Source organism: Sitodiplosis mosellana, unplaced genomic scaffold (assembly GCF_009176505.1).
Source record: "Sitodiplosis mosellana isolate CC-2019 unplaced genomic scaffold, AAFC_SMos_1.0 Smas_scaffold_39, whole genome shotgun sequence".
NCBI lineage: Eukaryota > Metazoa > Arthropoda > Insecta > Diptera > Cecidomyiidae > Sitodiplosis > Sitodiplosis mosellana.
This window is the reverse complement of record NW_022595281.1, coordinates 70,725-98,514: the sequence shown is the minus strand read 5'-3', so window position 1 is coordinate 98,514 and position 27,790 is coordinate 70,725. Positions and strand designations below refer to the sequence as shown.

Genomic DNA, 27,790 nt, shown 5'->3' with positions numbered 1-27,790 from the left:
GGCAGTTGTCAATACTCAAAAATCGAAATTCCTTAAATTATGCCATGCTCTGTGTCAAACTCACTTATTTCCAGAATTATTTTGATATCAACTGGAATTGTATTATCGGAAAATTTCACTAATTCAGAAAAAAGTTTTTTAATTGATATAATTTTTATATTAAATTGGCCTCAATAATGTTCTGTTTACCATTTTAACGACTTGAATTTGCACTGTTTTGACAAGTGTTTTGGAATGTCGTTCAGTTCTAGTTGCATTCGTGCATTCGCAATGCTACTCATTTGAATAGCACACTCATTTGCAGTGCCATTCGTAATCATTCGCGAACTTTCGCGAATGCTTGTATATAAATACATTGAATGGTTCCATTCGCATTCGCACGCATTCGTAGCATTTGCAAATGTTTGTATCTAAATGTACATACTACCATTCGCCCATTCGCACAACTGGCACCATTCGCAGCTCGTGAATTGCCCCTAGTTGTTTTGTTTCTTTTATCTCCTTATTCGTATCGAAATGAACACAACTAATGCAGTCACTCAAAATATGAATGTATCGGTCCGCAATCAGAGTTCTGTGGGTGTCCAATGAAACATGTAGAATTGTGAACAAATTGGTTTCGGTTTTGTGTATTTCACAATGCGGTTCCTTAGGTTAACGCGGCATGACAATCTGTGTTTAATTCTTTGCATAAATACGACAATATTCGTTTATTTAACGACTTGACGCGTCATTTTGACTCCAGTAGGAATGAAAAGAAATCAGTTGTTAGTCTCCAAGAAAAGACTCGAAATATTAGTTCCTCGTCGGTTCTCTCTTCGTGCGATTGTCGTTTTCGTTCGTGACATTTGATGGCTCTGTGATTTTGCGCTTAAAAATTGGAAGATCAAAGTTTATATCACGTTATTTTGTTGTGTTCATTCTAAATAACACAATAATTAATAAACAATAACATTCTTTGTTTTCATTTTAATTAACTTGGCGATGTTGCCTAAATTGTCTAGAAATAGTGCAACGTATATCGTCCACGTATATCCTCGCTGGATTCCAATGGCATGATCACATGAGCCATTCATCATAAACATTGTAGTGCTAATGTGCTGATAGTATGCAACAGTTTACGTTGAGGTTGTGAATTTTTTTTTTTTTTGAAAAATTCAATTGCCATCGTATCGAATCTAGTGATCGTTGTGAAAGAAAACCAAGCAATTTTATATTTTGAAAGGAAAGAAAATGCCAAAAAGTGTTACAGTTTTGATTGATGTGAAGAAGTTCATCAATTTTATCCATTTCATCGATTTTCTTCGAATTAAAAGGAGAAAAATATATCTAAAGTGCATTCTTTTTGAAAAAGTGAAAGAAGAAATCTGCGAAATTTATGAAAGTAAAAAGTGAAAAAGTGAATCAAATTCAATACAACATATTTATTGTGGAAAATATGAAAAATATGGCAAAAAAAATATAAAAAGTATCTTCGACATATTTGGGATTACTTCTGAAGGATTACATTTTTTGAATGATCAAGTAAGTTTTTCTTCCTAAAATACTTCTCATTTAACATTTCATAAAATTTCAACCTTAATTTTTTATTTGAAGATCTTTTGACTTTATTGAATTCGGAAAAAATACGAAGATACACATTTGCTTCATTTCAATGGATGAGATTGAGAGTAGAGTATGTTTTCTCTTTGATTTGCATTTTTGAAGCGGCGAGTATGTTTTTTTGATGGTTCTGTTGGCGTTGAAGTAGAGTTCATTTGCATGCCACAGGTTGTCGAAGTTTTTCACCGTTTTCGCAAAGGCGATCATATAAAGATTTGGTTTCGTCAGCAAAGAAGTTTTCTCTTAGAAGACCTCGAGTACTGCAACTTTGCCGAAGAAACCAAACCTATTTCTCTTATCAATTTTGCGAAAACCATGGAAAACCACGACTACCTATCAAAAGTAAACATACTCGCTTTAAACAATTTTTAAGTTGAAAGAAACATACTCGTCTCTTCTATAACAACATCAGCGAAACATACGCTACTCTCAATCTCACCTATAGATCTATTCAAAATTTTATTTCTACATCTTCTTTGTTGTTTGGATTTTGAATCAATCAAAAAAATCTTTTATAATGAATAATTTATTGAACTTAATTTTATTTTCAATGAAAAGATAAAATAGGCTATAGTCTACAAAGGCTGAGATAGAACTCTGTAGAGCAAATAAACCTTCAGCTTATAGCTGGCTTAGTACTTGATTCAGCTACTAATTCAGTCGAACACAAACGATTTATCCTGTTAATGATTTCAGAAGGTTTGGGTCAATTTGGCTCATGAAAGGAAATATGAACCAGCCATCATCTGAAAAGTTAAACAGGTCAATTGAATTATACAAACATAATTTGTGAATTTATAATGTTATTTTTTTAGAAATTCACAAATTAAGTTAAACGAAACAAATTATTACGAATAAAAACTAGCATCGAAAAACATTTTCGAAGAATGAACAAAAATCACTTACAAGAGCTGGACTCAATCGTGTCGGAAATGCCTTTGCAAAAAGTGTCATCGCAATTGAGTTCACTATCTGTGAAATTTATTCTGTATACATCTTTGAACTGATTATATTCCGTTAATCTAACGATTTGCACATGCGCATCATCTGCTTCATTCTCTGTGGTACCGTTATACTTCCTAGAGTTATTATTCGACGATATTCTATCTCAAGGAAATCACCAACCGGGTTAACAATATGAAACAAAATAAAAACATGAGATAAACTGAATAATAATTATCAACTTCCCTGAAATGGCGGAAATACTCCGTGGGTTATACTTACACATAATGAAACGTTAATGTTTCCTTTTCCGCTTTTGTAAAACAGATATGGTCTATATTCCAACTGAAAACAAACATAAAGTCGAGATAATTGAACTCATTATAGTCGAAAGTACATTTTTTTTCCTTTTGTATACAAAATCTTTCTGTAGATAGAGAGAGTCAGAGTTTTTTGTTTCCAACAGGAACTCTTATACCTCGTTCTGTACGGTGCGAGGTTCAGTTCACCAGTTTTAAGCGAAATCTCATATTGAGTGAAATCGTTTTTGAAGATCAATTTATCGTCGTCTCTTTGAACTAAAACATTTTACAATGCAAAAAATGTTAGAATGTTTGATGAAAAAATAGAAAAATATTCGGAAAATTATGAAAATTGAATTTTTATCAACAAAAAAAAACTCCTAACGTTTTCAAATTTCGTTTCATAAATTGTGAAACAGAAACCAAATAAAATCCGAAATTGTTAAACCAAAAAATCAAACCGAAAAAGATCATACCAGCTCGCGCAGCTATTGGAAATGATTCTCCCATTTTAAGTTCATCGAACTCAAGGTCAGCCCAATAAATGGCGTCTTTGTCGCCGATCATTAAAAATATGTTCGAATATGGAATGTTCAATTTGTGCGCCTTTCCATGAAAGGTTTTACCATTGTCCAATGTGTATCTGAAAATAGCAGAGAGTCATAAAAAAGTCATTTCATTGCCATAAATGAATGAAAAAAATCAATTTCTATAATTACTGATGGATTTATAAGCGGTCAAAGTCTCCCATTTCTTTCTCGTTTTCAACTTACTCAAAATCATATCTTTCGACTTCATTTTTAATGTTGATAAAATTGAAATCCTTCACAAAATCCGAAAGTATAGCACTGCACCCAGCGACGAGAATCGTTGAGAAAAACATGGCAGCACTTGCTTTGAACATTTTTCTTTGGAATCAAAAATGCAACTAGATCAAAAATAATTTCTGCGATGCAAGAAGAATTCAACACATGACGTCATTCTCATGGCGGAAATACCATTTCAGGTATTTCAAGTAAAAAAAGGAAATAAAAACCAGAATTTCGCCCATAACAAACCCGAGAACAAACCACAAAAACTTGAATTCACAGCTACAAGTTCCAGCTTGTATGACACGCTTCGCTCTTATCATAGCAACCATAACGATTATTTGCCAACACATACATTGTGGGACTTTAAAAGTATTTGCGCAGGTAAAGTATACTGCGCCGCAGTTTTTTCTGGTACCTACGCCTTGTTCTCCGTTACCTGACCAAATTTTCATCAGCTAAAATGATTTGAGTAGAAAAATCGTTTAACTCTAATAAAAATCGGTCTATCGACCGACAAACTTCGTCTATTTTGATAAAAATGAGTGATTTTTCGTTCGATAGACATTGCTTGTTGAGTGAAATAAGTGAGTGACTGATAACAATTATAATTTCAATGAGACATAAACAAATTCCGGGCACCGCCTTCAAAAACGTTTGTCATTACGATTGTTTCAGTTGTTTTTTCTTCTATACTACAGGTTCGTAGTAAGTCATTATTTACTCGATTGGCACGTTGCCAGCTATTTATTCACATTAGAGACGTGCAAAGAGACGCTAGAAATAATCAATGCATACATTCTTATGCATTGGTTTATACAATACTTTTTACATCCAAATCCAATCCTAGATCACAATTTTACGGTCAATAATTTCAAAAGTTCTGGGTCAATTTCGCTTATGAACCGAAGCTACACATGACCGATAGTAGCTGAAAATAAAATGTTGAATTTGTAAAATCTCAAAAACAAAACGTGTGAATCAAATTCACTCACATTGACTAAGTTCAATGAGCCCAGAAATGCCTTCACAAAAGGTTTCCTTGGAGTTGAGCTCATCTTCTGTCAATATCACTTCGTATACACCTTTGACGAAGGGTTTCATATCGTAATCACGATGATACATTAATTTAACACTCTGCGAATGTGGATCGTTGGCTCTGTATTCAGTAGTACCGTTAAAATTTTTCGAATTATTGTTCGATGATATTCTATTTCGAAGGAATGAAAAATGTCAAAATTTTTGAACAAAATAATGATCATAGATTGTTTCATTTGACTTTTTGACACTAAACAAAGCAGACACTTCATGAGAGTAACATACTTTGTTGCAAAAAGTATACGAATCAGTTTGCCGGTCACAAGTGAAATTTCGTATTCACCGGAATCATTCTTGAAAAATAGCTTATCGTCGCTTCTCTCAACTGAAATGTTCAAAATTGAAACGGATTTGTCATCTTTAATTTCATGGTTGATAAGGTTCTAGGTTTGAGTTTGAAAAAAACTGAAGAGACATGTGATGTGAAACAGAGCATTGAAGCTGCTGCATATATATTTGCTGCTGGTGAACAGATCTGTTCGACAGCAGCTGTTGCTTGCGTGAATATTCGCTGTGAAGCACGTTCGTTCATGTATCGATTCTCACGCACAATGTTTGTCTCTTTCATTCATACGGAACCAGACAGAGAAGCATATAAAACACACGAGGCACGAACGGCAGCTCTGAGTGTGCACGCGCGCGTCGCTTACGATGTATCTCGTGTGTTCTGTACGCTTGAACGAACGTGCTTCACAGCGAATATTCACGCAAGCAACAGCTGCTGTCGAACAGATCTGTTCACCAGCAGCAAATATATATGCAGGAGCTTCAATGCTCTGATGTGAAATGAACTGAATGAAGAGAAAAACTTTCACGCATGCTTTATGGGTGTGCGAAAGAGAAAAACTGACCACTTCGCACCGATTTGCAGAATGGTTCTTCCATGTTAAGGTAATCGTTCGTTGGCTCAGCCCAATAAACGGTGCCATTGTCACCGATCAATAAATGTACTCGAAAGTATGGAATGTCCACTTTGTGAGCTATTCCATGGTAGGTTCCGCCGTTGTCAAGTGTGTACCTAAAATCAAAATAGAATTTAGAAAAAAAAGCAACTGAATAAGTAATTAACTTTGAATCGTGCGTTTCTTGTTCATTTTCAACATACTCAAAATCATGTTTTTCCCTCTCATTTTTAACTTCAATAAACTTAAATTCCGTAACATAATCGGATAGTATGGCACAACACCAAGTTACAAGAACTGATAAAAAGAACAATGCTGCACTTAATTTGAACATTTTCTCTTAAAATCGAAAATTCGACTGCGAACAATTTCGTTTTTTTTTTTTATAAAATTGTCTTGAAAGATAAAAAGAATTACATTGGTAATCCCGAACTTTTCCGTACCGTTGGCCTGCGTTGTCCGTAGGTACTTTTGGTTATTTTTTGTGAATTTTCTTGAAATAAAGGCAGTGAAAATATAATAATAAAAATAAAGTGAAAAATTCTCATTAGCTTTAAACTTTCTGAGGTTTCATTTTTTGGAGAAAAAATAAGATTCTGAAAGTTTCATGTTGATCGCATTAGCAGAAGTTTGGTTTTTGCCCCTCAATTTTTTCCAAGAAAATTTCGACAAAAATTGAGGACAAAAAATCAAACTTCTGCAGATGCGATCAACATGAAACTTTCAGAATCTTATTTTTTCTTCAAAAAATGAAACCTCAGAAAGTTTGAAGCCAATCAGAATCGATTAACGGGTACCTCCCATACAAAATTGTTCGAAAATCGGTAATTTTAGTCAAGATTTCAAAAAAAATTGTATGGGAGGTACCCGTAAATCGATTCTGATTGGTTTCAAAATTTCAGAATCTTATTTTCCTCCCAAAAAATGAATTCCCAGAAAGTTTGAAGCCAATCGGAGTCGATTTACGGGTACCTCCCATACAAAAGTGTCAATTTTTTGAGGTTTTTCTTAGGGCAAGTACCCCAGGATCAAATCGAAAATGGCTCATTTTCGAACTTAAACTAAGTTTTTCGAATACAAAACTTTTGGCATTTCCAGATTTTGATTATCTCAGTTATTTTTTGAGTTATAGTGTTTACAAACAGCTACGACGACGACAACGACGACAACGACGACGACGGCACACGAACGGAAAAGTGTCTCAAAAAGTGGTTTTCTACGCGTTTCATGAGTTTTTATAACGATCTAAGCTAATTTTGCGAAAAAAGTTTTCGGGACCAATTCCTATACTTTCCCTTGACACGTTGTGTACGGAAAAGTAATAACAAGGCTTCGATGCGTAAACCCATTGCCATTCTCACGTGACGTATTTTAAAATGCGGGAATTCCACTTCCCATCTTTTTTTAGCACTACATGAAATGTAAAGCTTCTAATCTGGTGTAAATGTAAATCTTCTTAATACTTTTTGAGTACTGAAACGAATTCGTCCGTATGCAAACTGAGGAATGGTACTGCTTCTTCTTCTTAACACATACTGTAAGTTGCCATATTGGAAGAAATAATGACAATACACTATAAATATTCAATATGGCCGCTTCCATTGTGCACGATTGTGTGTACGATAGTGTGAAGAATAAGAAGTATTAGCATGCACAAAAAGTGCATTGGTTTTCATATGGATGAACAAATTATGGTGAATTTCAATTTTAAGCTCATATTTTTTATTTAATTTAAAACAGCGGCAGTAACGACAAATGGGTGCATAATATCTCGAAGCGTCAATCGAATTTTTATGATAAAATGTTTTTTTCAAAAATTACTTTATTTCAAACTTTTTTCGTACAATATTTTCCGAGGGGCGAATCACTCTAAAGTAATTTGTAATAGAGAAAGTAATCGAGAAACTAATTTACGTGTAAAAATCTCGATTACTTTTCAAAACTAGTTTGTTGTGAAACAAAAAAATAGTATAAGTAACTAAATTCTCAAGAACGCAGAGCGAAGCGAATCTATTTTTATAAATCGAACTAGATCGTTGACAATGAAGAACCACTTCTTACTACACTGTCTTAATCTTACGTGTGATGCAGTTTTCGTATAATGAACTTTTATGGATTGTTATTTCATTTTTATGGGTGTTAATTTGCAAAGAAGAACGTAAAAAGAACAAAACAAAACTATTTCAAAAAAATTCAGTTATTTATCAACAGAAACCAGTTGCTGTCGTCATGAGTGCTGTAAAATATGTTTGAATTCGTCTAATTTGTATAATTCGGACGATTCGAATGACTTTTCTGCTTAGTATTTGACAAGTTCATGAGCCTTTGATATTGAACTTTGGCGACACTTTTTTGATAAAATTGTTCGTTACCAAAAAAAATGTACACAATTTTGTCGGTGTTTACCGTAAGCAATTTATGTGGCATACAAATTTTTAAAAAACCGGTTACGATGGTCTTTATATTTTTTCTTCTCTGTTGGTCTTCACTCATTCATATATTCATAAATCTAATCGCGATTAAAACTGACATTGTTCCACGGAATGGAACAAGTTTATTATTTTGTCCGCAAATAGTAAACTACCAAATCAAACAATAGAATTATAGCATTTGCTAAGCATTGCAAATTCCAGCGAAAAATTGTTAATAATGTTTCAACTGAATTTACGTTTTCCAAGGTTTATTAGACAATGTTGAACTTCCTTGAATCGATAGAAACTTTGACACTTCAGTTAACTCAAATTGGTCCACTGAAAATCGAATGTGGGGATTTTTCTTCTAATACTTCTCTAAATGAATAAATAGCTCAATTATTCGCTTAAATTCATTAGTTCAAAAGTGCAGCTTCAAAGAATCATGTTCAGTTTACGTGTAGCAATATTGTTTCCAACCATTTTTGTTGTGGTATCCAGTGCTTATCTCTCTGATGGTGTTAAAAAATTTAATTTTGTAAGAGCCAAAGATGATAGCAGTGAATATGATTTTGAGTGAGTTGCCCGAAATTTTCAAACTCTGAACATTGAATTGAATGAAACATCAATTATTGTTGATGAAATTCTTTAATCAATCGATTGACCAAGGAATGACCTGGTGAGAATTTCAAACTTCAAGTTTTTCATACAGAATCTCCTCAATTCAGATACGAATTGGACAACGGTCAGACTTTCCAAGGCAGAACTTACAAGTTGAATTTTCCATATCTACATGTTTACATGATGCTCGGCGCCAACGATACCATTTATTGGGTTGAACTTAGCACTAAAGATGAGGTGTTGGGCGATGAACCATTTTCCAAAATCGTTCGACTTGGTAGGTTTTGTTGTGGAGAATAAAACTCATTTTCTCGACGAAAAATCGAAGTCTATTTCCATTTGGTCCATTTTAGTTGAACGAAGTGAAGATAAACTGAATTTTAGAGATGATTTCAACGAACACCAGCTTTCACTTTCAACAGGCGAACTCAAACGGACACCTTATGAAACAGAGTATGTTGGAAAATAGCAATTTATGAAGTTTTGAAAAGATGCTTTGAACTCTTAAATTGAGTTAGCCTTTCAAAAAACAACCTTTCATAATAAAATTCCGAAGGGACGACGAAGGTTTTTTTTTGGAAACGAAACATGTTCCAGAAATTGCATTTGTTTTCGAAGAAATTCTTTTTATTCTTCAAAAAATGTGAGAAACTTGACTTTTCTTATATTTCAGTTGGGATTTGGAAAACGTTTGCTTCGTAAGAAGCAATATTGATTCAAATACATTTGAATATGTGTAAGTTTTGCGTTGATCATGGGAAATTGTTGAGAAAAATTCGTTTATTTAAACTATCACTTTTTGATTTTTTTCAACATAAATAGAATTTCCTCAAGAAATAATTCGAGAAAAGAAAAAAGTATAACAAAGAACGAGACATTTGAACCCAATGTGCAGCACGTGACATTGTTGGATGATCTCCGCTACTATGGCGTTTATGAAGTTAGGTTCACTGACGAAGAACTTCATTCCAACGCAACATTTTGCAAAGGCATTTCCAAAATCGTCAAAATCATTTATTGTAAGTGAATTTCATTTCAGAACAACGAATGCTAAATGAATCTAACCTGTTTGGCTATTTTTTCAGACAGAATCGTACAAATGCCCATTTCCACAAATGAAATAAATTCCAACCTTTTGAAGTCTTTGGTGGGCTAGACTTGGAGATTGAACTTAAAATGGATTTTGATTAAAGAAAAGTTGATTTTAAACAAAAAAATTCCAAAGGTTGCCCTTGCTTGAGCATCTATATCTTTGATTTTAACTATTGATTTGCTGAAGAATGGATATAAAAGCTCTTAGATATCCAAAATCATCTAACGGCCTTCGATTCCGTTATTGCATTGCCTCCAGAAACCCAAATTATATCTTTAATAATTAAAATAGTCCAAACTGTTCGTGGGGGAATGTAGAAGTGAAAATTTGTCACTAATTATCTTTTGAAAACTTGAACGTTGAATTTAAATTCAGAAATCACTAAAATATCATTAAATACACCAGTTTACATGAAAATGTCGAAATGCCTAAAATTATTGCTTGCTATTTCTTTGAATAAAATTGCAAACCATGGTTCATGTTACCATGAATGATTTTGTAGAATTCTGCTATCATCAAAAACAATTAATGAATTTACGAAAACATTTTTTTTCCTTCCAATTTTTGAACAAAACCCCGTTTTCCAAAAGAGATTATCATGAAGAATTTTGAGGGAAAATTTAGTGAGAAATCGACTCTATGAAGTATTATTTTCTTTTATCTGAGCCGTGGCTAAATATAGAACAAATTCGAGTCGTATTTCCCACTTTCTCTACGCTTCATCTTTAAGTTCAGTTTCACTCACGATATGACGCTCCAAGTATCGAACATGTTCGTAGTTTTTCACTCACTTCTCCACTTCGTCCGATAATTTTTTGTTTCAATGGAGGAAAGAACGAAAAAGCTTTAGCTGGTTACTGAAATCATAATTTCTTTAAAGAAAATCACCGGAAAATCCAAGCTTGAAAAGTCTTAAAAGATCGTTGTTTCGATCAGATTCTTTGCTTTAACTCATTTTTGACTAGATAAGGATTTTTTGTTGTTGTGAATTTTGGTGCAAAAAAATGTGTTGAAAATATCACTGTCACAACAACGCTCAACGAAACAGGAGGAAAAAATACTGAGGAATGAACAAGCATATTTGAATTTTCGGCGATTCAATGACGTTTTTCATTTAATTAAGTTTGTGATTGGGAATTACTTGTAAACCGATCTAAAATGGCATTGATATTCACATATTTGATCGTTAAATATTTTTTATTGCATAACCGAAGTGTTTCACATTAAAAACAGTTTCACAGAAAATGTACAAACAAATCCATTCCAAATGGATGGCTTCGTATTGAAAACAAATAACGTATCATTAACAAATTCCTTTAGGAAGTGTGTATGAAATGCTAAGTAGCAATTTAGCGAAATTGCATCGTTTTTTATATGCATCCATTGCCCCAGCATGCACACCAGGGTATTTTGCCGCCACTTTTTGAATGAGATGTGATCGACATTTTTCGTCTGGACGTTGATTGTTGGCTGATATTGCCGAGTGATTCACGTGACGAGGTCATGTTAAGGCCAATCGATGAACCAGTCGATCCGCCCAGATTTGTTCCACTCTGCATTCCCATATTGGTACAGTATTCACCACAGTAAGGGTCAACACCTGAATGAAAAATTTATAGAAAAACAAAGATGTTGTTTGAGCTACAATGATAACTGTAAATATCTCACCAGAAAAATGATACCGCTTACCCAAATGATTGTTGTGACCTCGATGACACTGGCATCGATTGGAATTTTTGGCCATCAATTCATAGTCTAGGTATTGAGTAGGTTGTGTCGCTATTAAACCGTCCGAATGTCTTCGAGATAAAAATGACGGTCGTCGGCCACGTTTATAAGCACCAAATGCAAACGGATTTGGTGGATACAAAAATGCTCCAATTTCATCGTTCACTTTTCGAGCACACGACGAACGACGCGATCGAAGATAAGCAACTGGTGGTATGGCAAGTATTTCCTCTTCGGTCATTGTGTCGGCCGCATTGTTTAAATCGGAATCATTGGAATGTGGCTCAGTTTCTTGTTGATTAGTTATGGGTTTTCCATTGAAATGGATCGATACACATCGCCCATTTTGATCCTTATTTTCATGGGAGTTTTTCGAACTTCCACCGGTTTCCTTCTGGAAAAGTAATAAAATGGTAATGAAATGAAATGAAATTAGATTCATTTGGTAAACGATTTCTCAATTGACTCATTTCAATTTGTCTCAACTTTGAAGTCAATGAAAAAACTTCATAGTTTTATGAAAGAAAGCCGGAATAATGATGCAAAGGTGCAAGAAAGCGTAATGATGCATATAAAAAAAAAACCAAACTTTCTCACCGAATCTTGTGAATCATTCGAATCTCTTTTCTTTGTCTTGGAATTCGAATTTGCTTCCTTTTCCTTGCTTGCGCTCGGAGAAGTGCTATCTCCATTTGTTCCATCCTCATGTTTTTCACCATTTTTCGCAACTTTTTCTTTGGTCTTTGTCACTTTACCATTACATTCATTGCTCTCATATGTGGAATTCACTTGAGATTTCGACAAAATTTCCTCATTTGCCGAATTTTCAACGTTTGCTATCGATTGCTCCACTTCTTGTGAACTACAGCCAATTGGTTTGAACTCAGTTTTTCCCGCGTATGTCAATTTATTCGGAAGTAGCTTCATCGCTAGCGGTACATTCGGTGGCGGTGTATCCACATCGAAATCTTGTGTTTTCTCTGAATTTTGAGTGGTTGAATATTTCGATTTATTCCCACTGTATGATAGAACTAAGCTCAAATCCGAGCGAAATGGTGGCGACTGATCCGAATCGGTGCTGGTTACATTCTCATAGAGTCGATTCGATTGCATTTGCATACTTTCAACGCCTTTGGATAAACCTTGGATTTCTTTAGCTTCCAGTTGGCTTGATGCCTGCAAAAAAATACGCTTCATTAGAAGTCGATTCGTGAAAAATGATGCCTCATTGAAGCCGCATTGAAGAGGCCATGGTTTTAGCCAAAAAATCATTCAACCGGAAAACTATTTCGGCCAAAATAATCGAAATCTTTTTTAGTAGGAAATAAACAGCGTTCAATTTAAACACCTTGAAATGAACTCTATTGAACATGAAACAAAATACCTCAAAATACTGTATTTACCTCTGGATCAATGCTTGCAATATTCAAATTGCTCGGATATTTCAATGGATTGTGAGGTTTTCGGATGGTTGCCACTCGACTCGCGTCTGACGGCACAACGTTATTGACGAAAACATCGGGTCGCATCTCCGAGCACATGGATGACTTTCGTTTGCTTTTCAACGGAGCAAAGAAATATTTTGGCAACTTTTCCGTGGCGCCCGTTTCATTATCGGGTGATTCAAGATGAACAATGTTGCCTTCGTCGGTTAAAATCGGCGGAGGCGGCAGCGGTAATGATGTGCTTCGTCTATTAAAAAAAGTGGAAATTTTAGTTTATTTCTTACGAAAATCGATATTTTATTGTTGAAAATTCTTTTGGCACCTGTTCATGGCTTGCACTGATGGTGGCGGGCTCGGAGGTGGTGGTGTTGGTTCGTTTGCTTGATACATTTCACCATCGAAGTGAATTTCACCCAGAGAATCTGTGGATTATAATTTTTTTGTTGATAGAAATAAACAAATGTTACTCAGTTTTGTAAACATTTCAATTGAGTTTAATCCATTTTTGACTAATTATTATGATAAAATCGTCATCTGGTGACCAAATGCTGGTCATAAAAATGGCTCATTTCAAATGGATTCAGAAATCGAAAGAGAAAATTGAAAAAAATACTCAGTTCAAACTCCGAACTTTTGAATTATCATCAATTATCAAGAAAAATCTACTCACCAACATTCGGTCCAATGTCTTTATACGATAAATTTTCAAAGTGTTTCAATGGTGGAATTGTCGATTGGAAATTCGCGTAGATTGGATCTATCGCAGTTTCACTTGGTTCATTGTCTGATTTATTATTTTGATTCGTTTGATCGTCACTGTTCGATAAACATTCTTCCGAAACGACCGATAAATGATCGAAATTCATGTTGATTTTCTCATTTCTTATCGGTGCTGGCATCAAAGCTGGTCCACATTTATTCGATTTAGTCGATTCGTATCCATTCACTTTGTCACCATTCGTAGAGTTACTAGGTTTTTGGTCGTCAAACTCTTTTGCATAACGCTCATTTTCGTTGCACATATCACAGAAAATGCCATCCTGAAAATAGTACGACAATTTAATTGAGTTGTTGAAGAAAAATAGTGGGAAATAAAGCAGAAAAAGATAATAAAAAAAGAGATGATAGAATGAGAAAAACTAGATATCTTGAATCGAAGAAAGTTGAATGACTCTATTAGTTGACACTCTTAAAAAAAATTGACTTCCTTCATAAGATGCCATTTGATGATTGAAACGAAGTGTCACCACTTTGAATCCTTCAATTCATAACAAAACACTGTTTCATTCACAACCAAAGTGCAATTCATTGCAAACTTGATTCTCCGCGAAAGGAAAATGATGCATATGCATTTAATTGCTTGCATTTGTGGCAATAAAAACAGATGCATCAATACTTACTTCGTCAGTGAGACAATTGTAACATCGATATGAATCGTCGTAGTCACATCCAAATTTAAAATCACCCCGATAGTCGTGTGAGCCTTTGGTTGAATGACCATTTGGTTGGCTTTTGGTTTTCAACAGCTTATCCAACCGATCGTATTCATCACGTAGCGTCCAGTTCTCTGATCGCAAGCGATAGTTCTCTCGAAGCAGCTTCTTTATATCCGACTGTCCTAAAACAGATGGTTCAAATGCAAAACACATTTTTTCTTTAGTTTTATGCTTCACATCGAAATTAAAATTCACTTAATCACACATGTTGAACACATTAGATGTAGATTGCAATTCGAATCGTGAATTGATTTTCGTGGATTGTTTTTTTTTTCGTTTCGATCATTTTTTTTTTACTTTTGAGCTCTCGCTTTTTTCAACTGAACTAATTGATTTGTGACGAACCGTTTGCCCATCGATTCAACCGTTAGTAACCAATTTTCAAGCGTGTGATATTACCTCTCTCGACTTCTGCATTGATATTTATTGTACGTAGCCTAAGCTCCTCATTCTCGTAGATCATACCACGCGATGATTTCCGATCCAATCTGCGAATGAGAGAAACACATTTCACGTCAATTTGATCTACACACATTTTATACGATTCAAATTTTGTTTCGTTTTTATTGCATACACAGAATTAGCTTAAGGTCAACAAATTCACGCGACAAAAAACAGGTGATTTTATAAATACACAATTCCTTTGAGACACAAAAAACACAATATAGAACTATTTTTATTTCATTCAATTTGTATCAAAGGTCAAAATCACGCATTAACCCGGATAAATGACATGTCTTTAGGCAGTTTTTCACATGTATACGGTTTTGGTACAGTAAAGCATAGAGAAAACTCGTGGAATTCATTGTATTTTTATTATTTTGTGGTTTTTTTTCTTTGAATTCTATCAATTTTTGCAATTGAATCGTTCAATTTTCACTTATTGCCGATGAAATATCACACACATTTGATGAAAAGGAAAAAAAAATGGAAAATAAAATGAAGAAAAAAAGGAAAAGGAATTGAAAAATGGAAAAAGCAATGAAAAAGTAGGCAGATAAAGGATAAGAATTAGGAAAAATAACGGAAAAATTAGATAAAAAAAAGAAGAAAAATCTAAAAAAAGAAAAAGAATCCAAAGAAAGGGTAAAAGAACCGAAAAAAATTAAATGGATAAATTTTCACGTTAAAAATGAAATCTAAAGGGACACAAAGAAGATATTCCAGACCGACAATGTCGCCAATCGACTCTATATTGCTCTTGTCCGTTGAGCGGATTGATTGCGCGCATTACGATTCGTAGTTAAACGAAAACTCTCGTTGGAAAAATTGAAAACAGTAAAAATGACTCAAAAATCACTTTAAATTTCAACACTAATTATTTATCAAGTGATCCATTGAATAAATTTGTTTATTGAATTAAGAGAAGAACCATTGAACATCAAAATAAATAAATCGATAAATAAAAAATCAGAAGAAAAAACAAGAATCAGAATAGAAATCAGATAAAAATGAAAATAAAAAAAAAGAATGAAAGAACTGTCCAGAAAATTGCAAAAAAAAACTGCTACTGAAAGTCGCTGAGAAGGTGAAGTTCGAACGGACCTTTTGCGACTAATTTTATCAATTTAATTGATGACAAAGGCAGCCAAACTATGGATCGAAACTATTTCCAATGCTGTTTACTAGGAATCTACGCAAATTCATAAACACCAGCAAAAAATATATAAATAAAATCATAAAGAGTGAATCTCGGATATAGTTAGAATCTGTGATAAATGCGGTGACCTCTTGTTGACGTGACAAAATCGTTCGTCGTATCAGTGAGACAATTAGCATACGTCAAACTCACACTTAGTTCAAATCGGCGTCGAATCGGAACCACACACAATTTTATTAGCTTCCTTGTAGTTTTTTTCTCACTCTTTTTCTCTTTTCACCAGAACTAGTCTCTATCACCAAGGAATCTGGTTAATTTAATACTTAATCACACCGAAAAGCAGGAAAAAAAACTAAAAACGACCGAACAAAAAAATTATGTGTCCGAAAATCGCGTTTCGATGGTTTTTGTGATGCCCGTGACATATAACTTAACTCCGAACACAGTAAATCCGTACGTCTGACACAGAGAGAGCAACACAATACATATGGCTTGTTCAATGTTCAGCCATACAACCCAAACCGCAACATAATTTTCACGCCTATATCGGCCTGTTCTTCGATGAGTTTGTGGACGGCGGATTTATGGTGATATTGAAATTGTTTGCTTTTTTTTCGTATTTTAAAACTAATTCAAATGGCAATCGAAAGTGATTTTTTTTTGTTAGAGTTTCAAACTTCGAATCAAACACCGTGAACAAGAAAAAAAAAAAAGAGTCTCGAACATATGCTCGGCGACTGAGAGACAAAAATACTAAGAATAAACACGGTTTAAAACGATGCGTAAATAGCGAATGCCAAACGCAAATGGATGTGATCGCGGCAAGAGTGATCTGTAGTTTTGAAGAGCGGTCAGTTCAGTGGCAAATGCAAATGTGTGTCGTTGTAAATATCTCTCTCTCTTTCTCGTTTGGATTCATTCACGGTGTGTTTTCGGTTGTTGTGCGATGTAGGAGAAATGTTTCTATTTTTAGGCGATTTTTTATCCGTGATTTTTCGTTTGTTGTGTTATGAATTTGGGAATGCAAGACAAGGAAAACCGATTGGAAGCAAAAACCGAGCAGACGGTCGGGCGGTCGGTCGTTGCGTCGCCTTTGCACAGATAAATCGTATCATTCCGTCGTCAGCAATGCTACTCACTCGTGTGCGAGCTGCACGTTCTCAATGACATACACACCAAAACAATCAACCGCCGCACAACTCAATCGTCATCTCGCTCGCACTCAAAACACAGCTAAATTTGGAATATCATCGAAATTTTCATGTTTTTCTCATTTGGCTCTTGTTTTGTGTGCCCTTTTTTTCTCATCATTGTTTTTCTTCGCTTTTTTCCTTTCTTTTTGTTGTTTTTCTCTCCTTTTTCCCTCATTTTCATTGTTTTTCCGCATTTTTTGCCTTTATTCATCTTTTTTTTCATTTTTTTTCCTCATTTTCTTTCATTTCATTGTGCCTCTCGTTCTCTACCTTCGAAGATGTTTCAATTTTTCGATTTTCACCACAAGCAACCCACGAAACGAATCAATTGTACGAAAAACTCGCAAAACGAATCAATTGCACAAGTGCATATTGCAAATCAATTAAATGCATTTCGGTTCAATTCAAAGTTTGAATTTCAAACGGAGCATTTTAAGCGTTTTACTTGAATTTTCACTCCGTTCGATGTCTTGCGTTCAGTTCTTCCTTTCTTTTCGGTGTTTCACTTCGTTTTTCATGCCGTTCACTTCGCTGAACTCGTTTCACACTTATCAATCCGATTCGTTCACTGGTTTATGTTTACCGCTCGGAATATACATGTTCCGCGCAATAAGCAGCAGAGTTAAATTGTTCGGAGAGTTGAAAAAATTTACGTACAAATGAGTCGTGTCGACAAGGAAAAATGAATGTTTTCGCGAAAACCACAATCAGTGCGGACAAATCGATGTTTTAATAACTATCATTTAGGCGTGGCATTACATTGAACCGATTTTTCTTCTGGGACCGAATTTATCATTCTTCGTTCGTTTTTGTGTGCTTTTGAAGTTAAGTTGATTAATTTTGACTATTTTCCACTATTTTCCGCTATTTTCGAGAATTTTTTTCAGTGAAACATAGGATTTTGACTAGGATTCTGGGTAAAACATACATTTTTGACTATTTGTCAAGATTTGAATAGTCATTCTTTGACTGTTTTTTTCTATTTTTTTTTATTTTTTGACTATGTTTCTGTAATTTATTGAAATGAATTATTCCTATAATCATCGAGTTAATCGAAAACATCAAGTTAATAGACAAAAAAACACGAGAAAACTTTCCATTGAAAATCTGACTAAAAACAGACTCACTTTCGATTGGGTTTAAAGTTGGCATGTCGTCGTCGTTCTCGTAGCATGTTTGCTTCGTGTGAATGTCACACAAAATCGGTTGAGCTCGTAATTTTCAGTGTGTAGCCAACGAGTAACACGTGAACAAAATTAATTTAATAGTTTTATGCTTTATTTTTGTTGTTGTTGAAAATTATCACATTTACAGGAGGATCGTCGTGAGGCGCATTTTTACGTCACTTTTAACAAATAGCGAGTAGTAGCAATAGGCGGCGGCAGTAGCACTTTGATGTTTTTTTTGTTCTCATGTTTTCTGTTCCATCGTTCGAAGCGTTACGCGAACAGTGAAATGCTTTCGATCAATCATATTTGGCGTCATAAATCCACCGAATCACTGCACTTAAAATCGCTTTTTATTTTCGTTATTAAAATTCGCACAAGTATCTTGAATCCAAATCGGTGAATTGCGATTATCACAACGCAATAAATCGATCAACTAAAACTGTGTGTATGTGTAATAATATTAACGATTATCTAGTTTTAACGATGAAAATTAACCGAACTTCGTTTGTTTTTAATGTATTAATCGCATAGCACCAAAAATCCAACTGAATGATCTCAGTGCCGTGTATTAAGGCCGACTGAAAAATGCACACGTACGCAACCGATCGTGTCTGTTTCGATTTGCCCCTCGATTATGATCTCGTTATGAATCCTCTCTCTCTCTCTCGCTCTCTATTCGCTTCGATTTTCTAAATGGTTCGCTCGTCTTTTTTTCCATTTTGGCGCCTTGATTAACGAACACATTCACCGAACATAATAATGAATCCGATCAGCCGATGAATTCACATGTACGAGCTACACGCAGTGTTCTATGGCATTCTTTGCATGTTTTTCCGTTCATGCTTTGAACTTTTCAACAGTTGTAAATGATCGTCGGCTCGACTGTTTTGCCCATCTCACTTCATTCAAGACGATTTTTGCTCCCATCTCGCTTCAGTTAATTGACTCGACGGCAAACATTTTCTTAGTGTGTTTTTTTTTTCTCATCGAGATGCGCTCTCGTTTCTTGGGATTGCGTTGCGCTATCTTCGCACACGAGATAAACATGGATCACATGTAAAAATAAACATTTCGTTCGAGTTTCCAATCTACGAGTTCACAAGTCGTTGTCTGCTTATTGTTTGCGCAATTCGATAACATCGGAGCGAACGTGCTTTCAACGATTCCCTTGAGAATAACGTACAAACTGTGTTTTGAAACAGTTAATTGAGCTGTGTCTTCGGCAAATTACGTGTTACTCCACTTTCAACGGCTATTTTCAAATTACCTTGAAATTTATTTGTAAATAAATTTTAGTGTGATTGCGTTTTATTCCCATTACGATTCAATAAAATCAATTATCACGTTGGATGAACTCATGCTGTTTTCGATGCGTTTAATTTCCTATGTCATTTGTCTTTTATTTGAATTTCGAAACATTGGTGCGAATTCCTTTTTGATAGCATCCCTAGGGGTTTCACGCAACTTAAAATTCATCTAAAATTTCAATATTTCTCTCTTTTCTCTAAAATACTCTGGGATTCACCAAAATCCGTATTATTTCGAAATATTTCAACATTCACCTTGAAAATTATGTTCTGGAAGTGGGTTTCGGTGGATCTTCAGGATGGATCAGACTGGGTTTGACAATGCCCTGGTCCATCCTGAGGATCCACTTCCAGAACCAGGAGCGGTTTTGAACAATCCTGAGGATCCACCAAAACCCACTTCCAGAATTTTTAGATTCAAAAAATTCTAATAAATTCGAGTTTATGAATAAAAAGAAGCAATATCTATAGTTTACACATAAAATGGTTTTATTTCCAGCTATTTAGTAAAATCTTCGGCCTTCGAGTTTGCGTGAAACCCCTAGTAGTATCCATATCTATTTAATTTCAACACAATCTTAGGATTAAATGAATAGGATTCGTAGCCATGTTTCATGGATCGGTTTCATTGTTATGTTTAAACAGAATCTTAATCAATCATAAGATAACCGTCCACCAAGTGACACTTCGTAATACAAATAATAATGGGCAAACCATACGAAGCAGGCTCGAATGACGAAATAGTCCATCACGTTTGTATCAAAAAAGACCAATGAGTGTGAAATAGTCCAGTTATAGCACACAAAAGACACTGGATGTTATTTCACAGAAGGCCGTTCACATTGCGCATGTGTAATCCTAATACTCACTGAATACTTTCAAAACCACCCGTGGTGGAGCTAGCCTCTTTTCGATGGGATTTGAATTGTAATAGCTAACAGTGCAAGCCTTGTACCTAGAAATGGCTAATTTTCAACAAACTTAGGGACAAAATATAGAAAAATACTGAGCTATGAGGCAGAAACGTGAAAAAAACATTCATAATAAAAGCAAAGATGACATCACGGCTAAACCGATTGGCACAAATTCGATTTTGACTCCTATGTTGTGATCATCAATCACAGATTTATTCAACCAATCGAAAAAAAACATTGTCGATTCTAGACCAACTGACGATTCCTTTTCAAAACAAATATCACAATGGTTTTTATACTGAATTGGTTTGCATGTAAGGTCGAAAACCTTTCATTTCACTGTCTCAAGTGTCGCCACCTAGAAGTGAATGGCGTCTCACAAAATTTTAGCTGTGATGCAAACTTATCGTATATTTGTTCAAGTGTATGACTTGCACAAACAAACAAACAAATAGATTATGTCCAATGTTTATAAACATTAAAAGTGATATATCACACCATTAGTATACTTCTTATGACACGATAAGAATGGAGGCGATAGGAAAAAAAGTCGGCGATGTAAAAGAAAATACTACAATATTTGTATATAACGAAATGAATTATTTGAAATTGCAAAAACATCCCGAGTGCCAATTGACATACAAACGGAACTTGCGGCTCATTCAACCGATTCTAATCTATTCTCCCTCAACCCAATGAGGCCCAGACAGAGGAAAATTTAAAAAAGAAATCCAACTTCAGTCCATAGTTAACTTGATTTGGAATGATTGATAGACAAGTAGGGTTATTTTTGGTAAGTTACAACAAGTTATTTTTGGTAAGTTGTTTTATTGTATATGTTTTACATTCATCACTCGTGCCTGCTGGCACCGGCTGTGACACCTACAAACGCCTTATGTAAAAAAAATACTGGGACATTCTCAGAAAGTCACTGGACCTTAATGGGTTAAAGACGCTCATCTTCCGTATTATTTGAAAGCTTTCGATGTGTGAACGTGTGGTAGAAAATTGGTTTTCGGCTGAAAATAATTCAATAAATATTTACAAGAGCACGTGTAATAGAAAACAGCTGAAATCTAATAGAAGTGTCGTGTTACAATTCCACTATTGACATTGAATTAATGCCATTCATAAGTATGATTCAAGTCGATTCTACATAGTCATGTTATCAGATGACTTCTATCAATGCACTCAAAGAGAGTGATTGGATTTCAATAATGGAATTGTAATAACACGCAATATTGATCTCGTTAAATTTTATCAGCCGATATCAAATATTGATTAAATCGTATGCACAATTCAAGTATTGATAAAACTTATTGTTACGAATAAAACGACTGCATGTGGTCCGTCGACAATGAACTATTTCACTCACACTGAATATATAAGTAGAAGCTTTGGAACCAACTATCTTAGTTTCGATTAAATGTTTCCAGTTGTAGTTCAATATTTGAATGTCCGAGAATGAAAACGCAACTTCTATTCACAACACATATAAGTGAAACAAAAATAAAAAATTTATTGAAATGAAACAACACAATCGAATTTTTTCAAAGTGTAACAACAAAAAAGATTTTTTTAAAGTGTAACATCGGTATGTTGTTACACTTACTACATACCGATGTTACACTTTAAAAAAATCTTTTTTGTTGTTACACTTTGAAAAAATTCGATTGTGTTGTTTCATTTCAATAAATTTTTTATTTTTGTTTCACTTATATGTGTTGTGAATAGAAGTTGCGTTTTCATTCTCGGACATTCATTTGTATAGTAAACGAATGATCTAAAAGTGAAAATAAAATTTAGGAAAAACTCAAGTGGTTGTAATGAAATGATCTTGTTTGAGAATTCAGTTTTAATTCGATTTGATATTTAGATCCATTCGACGTAACAGCTGAACAAACACTGCGACCAAATCCAAAATCCGTTTTAAAATTACATAAATTTCTAATCTGAGCATTATTGCTGATATAAAAGTATTAAAATGTTATCAAATTAACCAAAAAGCACATACATCTCGAATAGAACTTTAGTCGCAATCGATTTATACAAAAATGAAGTGGTGTTTTCTGTTCAATTTATTGGTTTTATGGTGTTATAATGTGGCTGGTGAGTTTGTAACCCAAGATGAATCATCCGGTGTGTACACTTGGTGGCATTCGAATCACGAGCTAAATACAAACACACCTGTTGCCGATGATGCCGTTCGACGTTCACCATTTTATAACGTTTCGATGGCAACCGTCGAGAATCCCAATTTGAAATTCAATTCGTTTGTCTACATGTCGATACCACGTGGCGGTCGTAACAAATGGGGCTACGACAATTGGGATGGCGCTGAATTTTCTGCCGATGATGGTCATTTGACTATGAGTTGGTCATCGTTTTTGTACGATCGCGATTGTTGGGTTTACATTCAAAAAAGTAACCAAGTGGCTACGAGTGTGAAAATTCGTCCATCATCGTTGAATTTGCGCATCGAACAGTTGGACAGTGCAACCGTTCGCATATTGATTCCGCATTCCGAAGATGGTTTTCGATTTTCCGTTGAATTTGATTCGGAATTGTATACGGCATACAATGATTTGAGTGTCTTGTACAGCGGAAAATTGAATGACAAGGGTGTTGGTCGTGCAATTCATACTGAACCGCGTAATGCAATGTTGGTGTTTGCTGAATCTTTACAAAAAAAGGTAATGAAAATAAAGGAAAAAACAAATTCCAAGCAAGAAATAACCTCGGTGAATTTCTAATCTTGGATACTCTTCTCCCATTTTCAGCATCAATACACGCCAAATTCGTCAATGGGAAGCATTTATTATGCCAACCCAGGTTTATTGAACAATTTGGATGATATCAGAGACGACATTATCTATTTTCGGGCTGGAGTTTATTATATGCCATGGAACTATCACGCCAAACTAAGTGATAGTGTGAAATGGATTTACTTTGAACCCGGTTCATTTGTCAAAGGTGCATTTGAATTTTGTCATGACACACAAAATGCGTTCAAATTTACCGGTTACGGTGTAGTGTCCGGTGAAAAAGTATGTATATGAAGTGGACACAAACAACGGATATCGAACCAAACAGGCAACCGATTGTCATGCCAGTTGTGTGAAATTATTGCGTTTGTCATCGGCGTATGGGCGACAACAGTCGTTGACATTGATCGGTGTTACATTTATGGAACCGCCATATCATTCGTTTGTTGTTAACGGTGATCCGGATAGTTTTGAAATGTTGGTTGAAAATTTCAAAATGGTTGGTGCATGGTACTTCCAAACGGACGGTATCGAACTGTATACCAATGGAAGAATGAACAATACTTTCATTCATTCCAACGATGATGTTTTGAAGTGAGTTTTCTTTTCTTCTTCTTTGTGTTGCACGGATAGGCAGATTTTCTCTCGAAAAATTATCACTTTTTTGGCATAAAAAAAATGATTAAAATTTCAATTTGAATTTCATGATTGTAAAATGATTGAAATTTTATGATAAAAAATATTTTTCTCATAGGATCTATCATCCAAATGTAACAATTGATAATACGGTGATTTGGAAAAATGAAAACGGACCAGTTATACAGTGGGGTTGGGCGCCGCGGAACATAAAAAATGTTCTTGTAAAAAATACACATGTCATTCATAACAAAATGTATTGGGCCGATGTGAAAACGAATACGTGCATTCTGAATTCATCGCCATCTTGGTCACCTAGCGACGTTAAACCCGATCCAAATACCAATATTTCGGATTTGAATTTTGAAAATTTATACGTAGAAGGCATGACCAATTGCGCTATACGTTTGTACGCTTTATCAAACATGGATCGAATTAAAGTGAAAAATTTCCAAATTGATGGATGGAACGATCTTGATGGGCAAGAAAGTAAATTTCATCGTGAATCAAATGAAATTTCAATTGGTGCGAACGCATTAACTTTTGACAACCTTCAAATTGGAAATCAACGCATTTTAAAAGGTAACATCTTTTGGAAACACCAATCACTTGGTCGTTTAGATTTCGACGGTGAATTATATGATAAATGGGATGCAGTATAGTTTTTGGTTTTCTATTTGATTTATTTGCATTGTAAGCAAAGAAACATATTTTACTTTTATTTTATTTAAATAAATTATTTATTCATCAAATTGACTAACTGTGTATTTTCTTGAACTTTTTCCTGAAAAAAAAAAATCACTATGGTTTGATGTGTCAAACCAAGGGTTCATATTCGCAGTGGGATCACTTCTAGTTGAGTTTTCTACTGAATCTGTCAGCATTGAGCATTGAGGATTGAGCATATAAACGCCCAAATCTGTATAAAGGAATGAATCCACTATTTTGTTTGTTTGTGTTATAACTCGCGACGAGAAGAGGCTCTTTTCAGAATATAATCTTAAAGCTTTGAAATATTACTATTCTTTACATTGTCATTCGGATAAATGGTTGGGATTATTTAGTCTTTTCTTGATTTTATGGACACCTCAATTTTGCGAAATTTTCGACGATAATAGAAAAATGTAACTTCTTCTAATCATTCTGATTTTTCACTTAATTTAAACGCAGGTTGTCCATGTCGAGGTAATGGAATATTCGCTCCAATATTTCCGTCGGTAAATTTTCGAGGTGATATGGTCATCGCATATAGTCGTCAATTGGTGTCTCAACGTTCGCGTACATAGTGCTCCTTTTAGCTGCGGTATGCGGTCGAGAATGTTGTTTCCAGTGATTTGTCTAACGGAATCTGTGAAAGGTAAATAATAAAATTTTGATTCAATTTCATTAATATTTTCAAAGCGGTCATGATTTCATTCATGGATTTAATATATGCTTACATTGAAATGGTTCACACAAAAGCTTATAAACGTAAACCTATCATCACGCCATCTGACGGTGAATAGGGTCTTATGGGACTTTGTTTTTTTTCTGAATGGCATGGCATGCTTTTGTAAATTCATTCCTGAATCTTATGTAAACAAATTTTCTGCCGATGATGGCCATTTGAATATGAGTTGGTCATCGTTTTTGTACGTAAGAAGATGGACCCGGCGAGTTGATTTCTGTAGAAATCTCAAATCAGACTCAATTGAATGTCGGTGAATCTTTTCTGACTTTGTGGTGGAGTGTGAACACGGCAAACAAATGTTCTTATTACGTACATTTTGAATGTTAGAAATTTTTTTATTTGATTTTTAAAATGCATGCATAGGAGCATGCGTGTTCGGAGTATCTAACATTAAAATGCATATGGGAAACTAATTCACGCTATGTGGTGTGAATGAAACACACAATCAATTATCGACGAATTCACGTTTCATTACGATCTCTGTTTGTTCTTTACCTCCCATTTTGCCACATACATACGAATTCACTTTTCAATACGATCAAATTATACAGCGAAATGCGATTGGTGAATGGAACGAGCGTGTATATTTTCTACCTGTGTATTACCTGTGTGAAGAATAAATGGAAACAATACATGCGCATGTCCCACTTTTTCCCAGCAAGCGCTTACTGAATGGTAAGGATTAACAAAATGAGAAGACCATGCATGGCAATTGTTGAATGAAAGAAGTTGACTACAGAAGAACTTGAGGTGATTGGTTGATTGGTGTTTTTGCCATCTCTTGTACTACACAAGTATAGCTAAGATCTGTCCCTCATACAAAGATTTAAAATTCCAGAATACCTGTTCGAATTCCACCGTTTGGTATGATTTTTTTTCATCAAATTTTATGCTTCTCGTGTGGATCTCTCCTGAAAGAGCTATTTGGTCTATGAAGTAGTTATTTTGCTTGTCACTTACCTTGGTGTTATTTAACACAAGTCGCAAAAATGTTTTTGCCATGTGTGGCATTGTAATCAAACAAATAGATTTTCGGCCGATCATATTCAATTTTATTATGGATAAATGTGTAAATGCGGTTTTGATTGAGATAATCGACAATAGAATGTTTGAAGCAAATATATTTTAAGGTGAGGTGAAAAACACTGGAGTCATTTTCAATATTTTGATGTAAAAACGGAATCGACTCTGGCTGCAACTGTTGTGCCTTTCAAATTTGAGTCCTGAGAAAAGAAAAAAGTGAAGATAATGAAATTAAACAAGATACATAAAATTGATGTTAATGTGAATTTAAATGCACATACACCTATGCGCTCTTATTCGGCTTGAATACGAGAAAAAATACCGGAAGCAAAGCGAAGTAAATAACGATGGCGAAGAAAAATGCCAATATCATCGGGACCGATAGGTGAATATTGGGTTCTTCATTCATGGTCTCGTCTGTATGTTCATTTGGAAATAGTTCGAAGTTTTCAATATCAATTTGTGCATTATTATCCTCGATTTGCGCAAATGCCTCACTGCCGTCTGCTCCTGCAAAGGGATTTTCATTCATGCCTTCAGCATTATGGTCTTCGTTGCCGTTCTCGATTTTGATAACATGATGCCTGTTGATGTTGTCCAAATCGACCGAAATGTCTTTCGGTTGCTCTTCGTGAGCCCCAGCTGAAGCTTGGACAATTTGGCCCTGATTTTCGGCATTCGAGAAGTGCTCATAGTTTTCTGAGCCAAGGTCGAGAAAAACTCGATGTTGATACTCAACTAACCGTCGACATTCTGGGCAACTCAATCTAAAGAAAAAAAAGGAATTCATTCAATATTTTCGCTTCAATTTTTTTTTTTCTTGAATACATACGCAATAGATCCACCTTGCGCCAATGCTTCGCGGTAGGTTTGAATACAGGATTCGTGGAACAAGTGACCACATTGAAACGTGATGACATCTCCATTTCCATATGACTGCAAACACACCGAGCACACCATATTTGCGAAGTAAGCTTTGGGTGAAATGTAGTGAAATCCACTTGAAAATCTGGGATCGATTGATGTTTGTGATGTTGATTTTTTCTCTCTCAATAGTTTGACGCTGGCACCTCAGCTAATGTTTACTGTGTTCTGGGGGAATGTGTTTCTGTTGCTTCGTTGATGATACTGGAAATGAGAAATATTTTGGATTTAATCATTTAATTGTGGAAAGGGTAATTGGTTACATCAACGTGATCAACGTGAAATACACGACATGATGTGCCCAACCTAGGGGCTTATGTGTCGTACGAATCAGTGTGAATCAGTGCGAATCTCACGAGT

General features: G+C 34.9%; 4 protein-coding genes and 1 long non-coding RNA gene across 14 annotated transcripts in view; 3 read left to right on the top strand and 2 right to left on the bottom strand.

Annotated features, from left to right (window-relative positions):
- Positions 1-948: 948 nt before the first annotated feature.
- The window catches only part of LOC129569699 (uncharacterized), a 49,051-nt gene continuing 22,209 nt past the window's right edge, over positions 949-27,790 (top strand). Inside the window, exons 1-2 of the long non-coding RNA XR_008688066.1 lie at positions 949-1,524; positions 25,204-25,390. This is a non-coding gene — a long non-coding RNA (uncharacterized LOC129569699). The remainder of the gene's footprint in view (positions 1,525-25,203; positions 25,391-27,790) is intronic.
- LOC129569697 (uncharacterized) lies at positions 1,672-3,887 on the bottom strand. Of its 3 annotated transcripts, none has more exons than XR_008688065.1 (6): positions 3,620-3,887; positions 3,323-3,489; positions 3,023-3,122; positions 2,827-2,889; positions 2,509-2,767; positions 1,672-2,348 (listed from the first exon to the last, which is right to left on the bottom strand). XR_008688065.1 is itself a non-coding variant. In XM_055448815.1 (6 exons), the coding sequence occupies exons 1-6, from the start codon at positions 3,748-3,750 to the stop codon at positions 2,278-2,280; spliced, it is 729 nt and encodes a 242-aa protein (XP_055304790.1). In that variant the 5' UTR covers positions 3,751-3,887; the 3' UTR covers positions 1,672-2,277. The 3 variants fall into 3 exon arrangements, 2 of the variants coding, with proteins under 2 accessions (XP_055304790.1, XP_055304791.1); XM_055448815.1 differs by having other exon boundaries at positions 2,509-2,705; XM_055448816.1 differs by having other exon boundaries at positions 2,509-2,681.
- On the top strand, positions 8,818-10,071 carry LOC129569698 (uncharacterized). Its single transcript, XM_055448818.1, has 5 exons — positions 8,818-8,964; positions 9,041-9,140; positions 9,361-9,423; positions 9,510-9,706; positions 9,773-10,071. Exons 1-5 carry the CDS (start codon positions 8,868-8,870, stop codon positions 9,841-9,843), a joined length of 528 nt encoding a protein of 175 aa, XP_055304793.1. The 5' UTR covers positions 8,818-8,867; the 3' UTR covers positions 9,844-10,071.
- LOC129569695 (uncharacterized) lies at positions 10,959-18,549 on the bottom strand. 8 transcript variants are annotated; one of them, XM_055448805.1, is made up of 9 exons: positions 18,370-18,549; positions 14,849-14,937; positions 14,354-14,571; positions 13,624-13,993; positions 13,276-13,375; positions 12,912-13,200; positions 12,106-12,684; positions 11,470-11,902; positions 10,959-11,380 (listed from the first exon to the last, which is right to left on the bottom strand). In XM_055448805.1, the coding sequence occupies exons 1-9, from the start codon at positions 18,414-18,416 to the stop codon at positions 11,151-11,153; spliced, it is 2,355 nt and encodes a 784-aa protein (XP_055304780.1). In that variant the 5' UTR covers positions 18,417-18,549; the 3' UTR covers positions 10,959-11,150. The 8 variants fall into 8 exon arrangements, with proteins under 8 accessions (XP_055304780.1, XP_055304781.1, XP_055304786.1 ...); XM_055448806.1 differs by lacking the exon at positions 18,370-18,549 and adding an exon at positions 16,242-16,851; XM_055448811.1 differs by lacking the exon at positions 18,370-18,549 and adding an exon at positions 16,242-16,850 and having other exon boundaries at positions 14,354-14,566.
- LOC129569696 (dextranase-like) lies at positions 22,657-24,656 on the top strand. Its single transcript, XM_055448814.1, has 3 exons — positions 22,657-23,325; positions 23,413-23,991; positions 24,152-24,656. Exons 1-2 carry the CDS (start codon positions 22,687-22,689, stop codon positions 23,689-23,691), a joined length of 918 nt encoding a protein of 305 aa, XP_055304789.1. The 5' UTR covers positions 22,657-22,686; the 3' UTR covers positions 23,692-23,991; positions 24,152-24,656.

What these genes read in the sequence shown, in the direction of transcription:
- LOC129569698 (XM_055448818.1), top strand. Translation starts at nt 8,868, where the DNA reads ATGATGCTCGGCGCCAACGATACCATTTATTGGGTTGAACTTAGCACT. An exon ending in TTCCAAAATCGTTCGACTTG is followed by an intron (nt 8,965 to 9,040) that starts GTAGGTTTTGTT and finishes GGTCCATTTTAG; the next exon opens with TTGAACGAAGTGAAGATAAA. An exon ending in TCAAATACATTTGAATATGT is followed by an intron (nt 9,424 to 9,509) that starts GTAAGTTTTGCG and finishes CAACATAAATAG; the next exon opens with AATTTCCTCAAGAAATAATT.
- LOC129569696 (XM_055448814.1), top strand. Translation starts at nt 22,687, where the DNA reads ATGAAGTGGTGTTTTCTGTTCAATTTATTGGTTTTATGGTGTTATAAT. An exon ending in CTGAATCTTTACAAAAAAAG is followed by an intron (nt 23,326 to 23,412) that starts GTAATGAAAATA and finishes TCCCATTTTCAG; the next exon opens with CATCAATACACGCCAAATTC.
- LOC129569697 (XM_055448815.1), bottom strand. Translation starts at nt 3,750, where the DNA reads ATGTTCAAAGCAAGTGCTGCCATGTTTTTCTCAACGATTCTCGTCGCT. An exon ending in GTCGAAAGATATGATTTTGA is followed by an intron (nt 3,490 to 3,619) that starts GTAAGTTGAAAA and finishes TGCTATTTTCAG; the next exon opens with ATACACATTGGACAATGGTA. An exon ending in CACGATTGAGTCCAGCTCTT is followed by an intron (nt 2,349 to 2,508) that starts GTAAGTGATTTT and finishes TTAACTTTTCAG; the next exon opens with ATGATGGCTGGTTCATATTT.
- LOC129569695 (XM_055448804.1), bottom strand. Translation starts at nt 15,680, where the DNA reads ATGCGCGCAATCAATCCGCTCAACGGACAAGAGCAATATAGAGTCGAT. An exon ending in GTCGATTGGCGACATTGTCG is followed by an intron (nt 14,938 to 15,618) that starts GTCTGGAATATC and finishes TCTCATTCGCAG; the next exon opens with ATTGGATCGGAAATCATCGC. An exon ending in CAATGCAGAAGTCGAGAGAG is followed by an intron (nt 14,572 to 14,848) that starts GTAATATCACAC and finishes CATCTGTTTTAG; the next exon opens with GACAGTCGGATATAAAGAAG.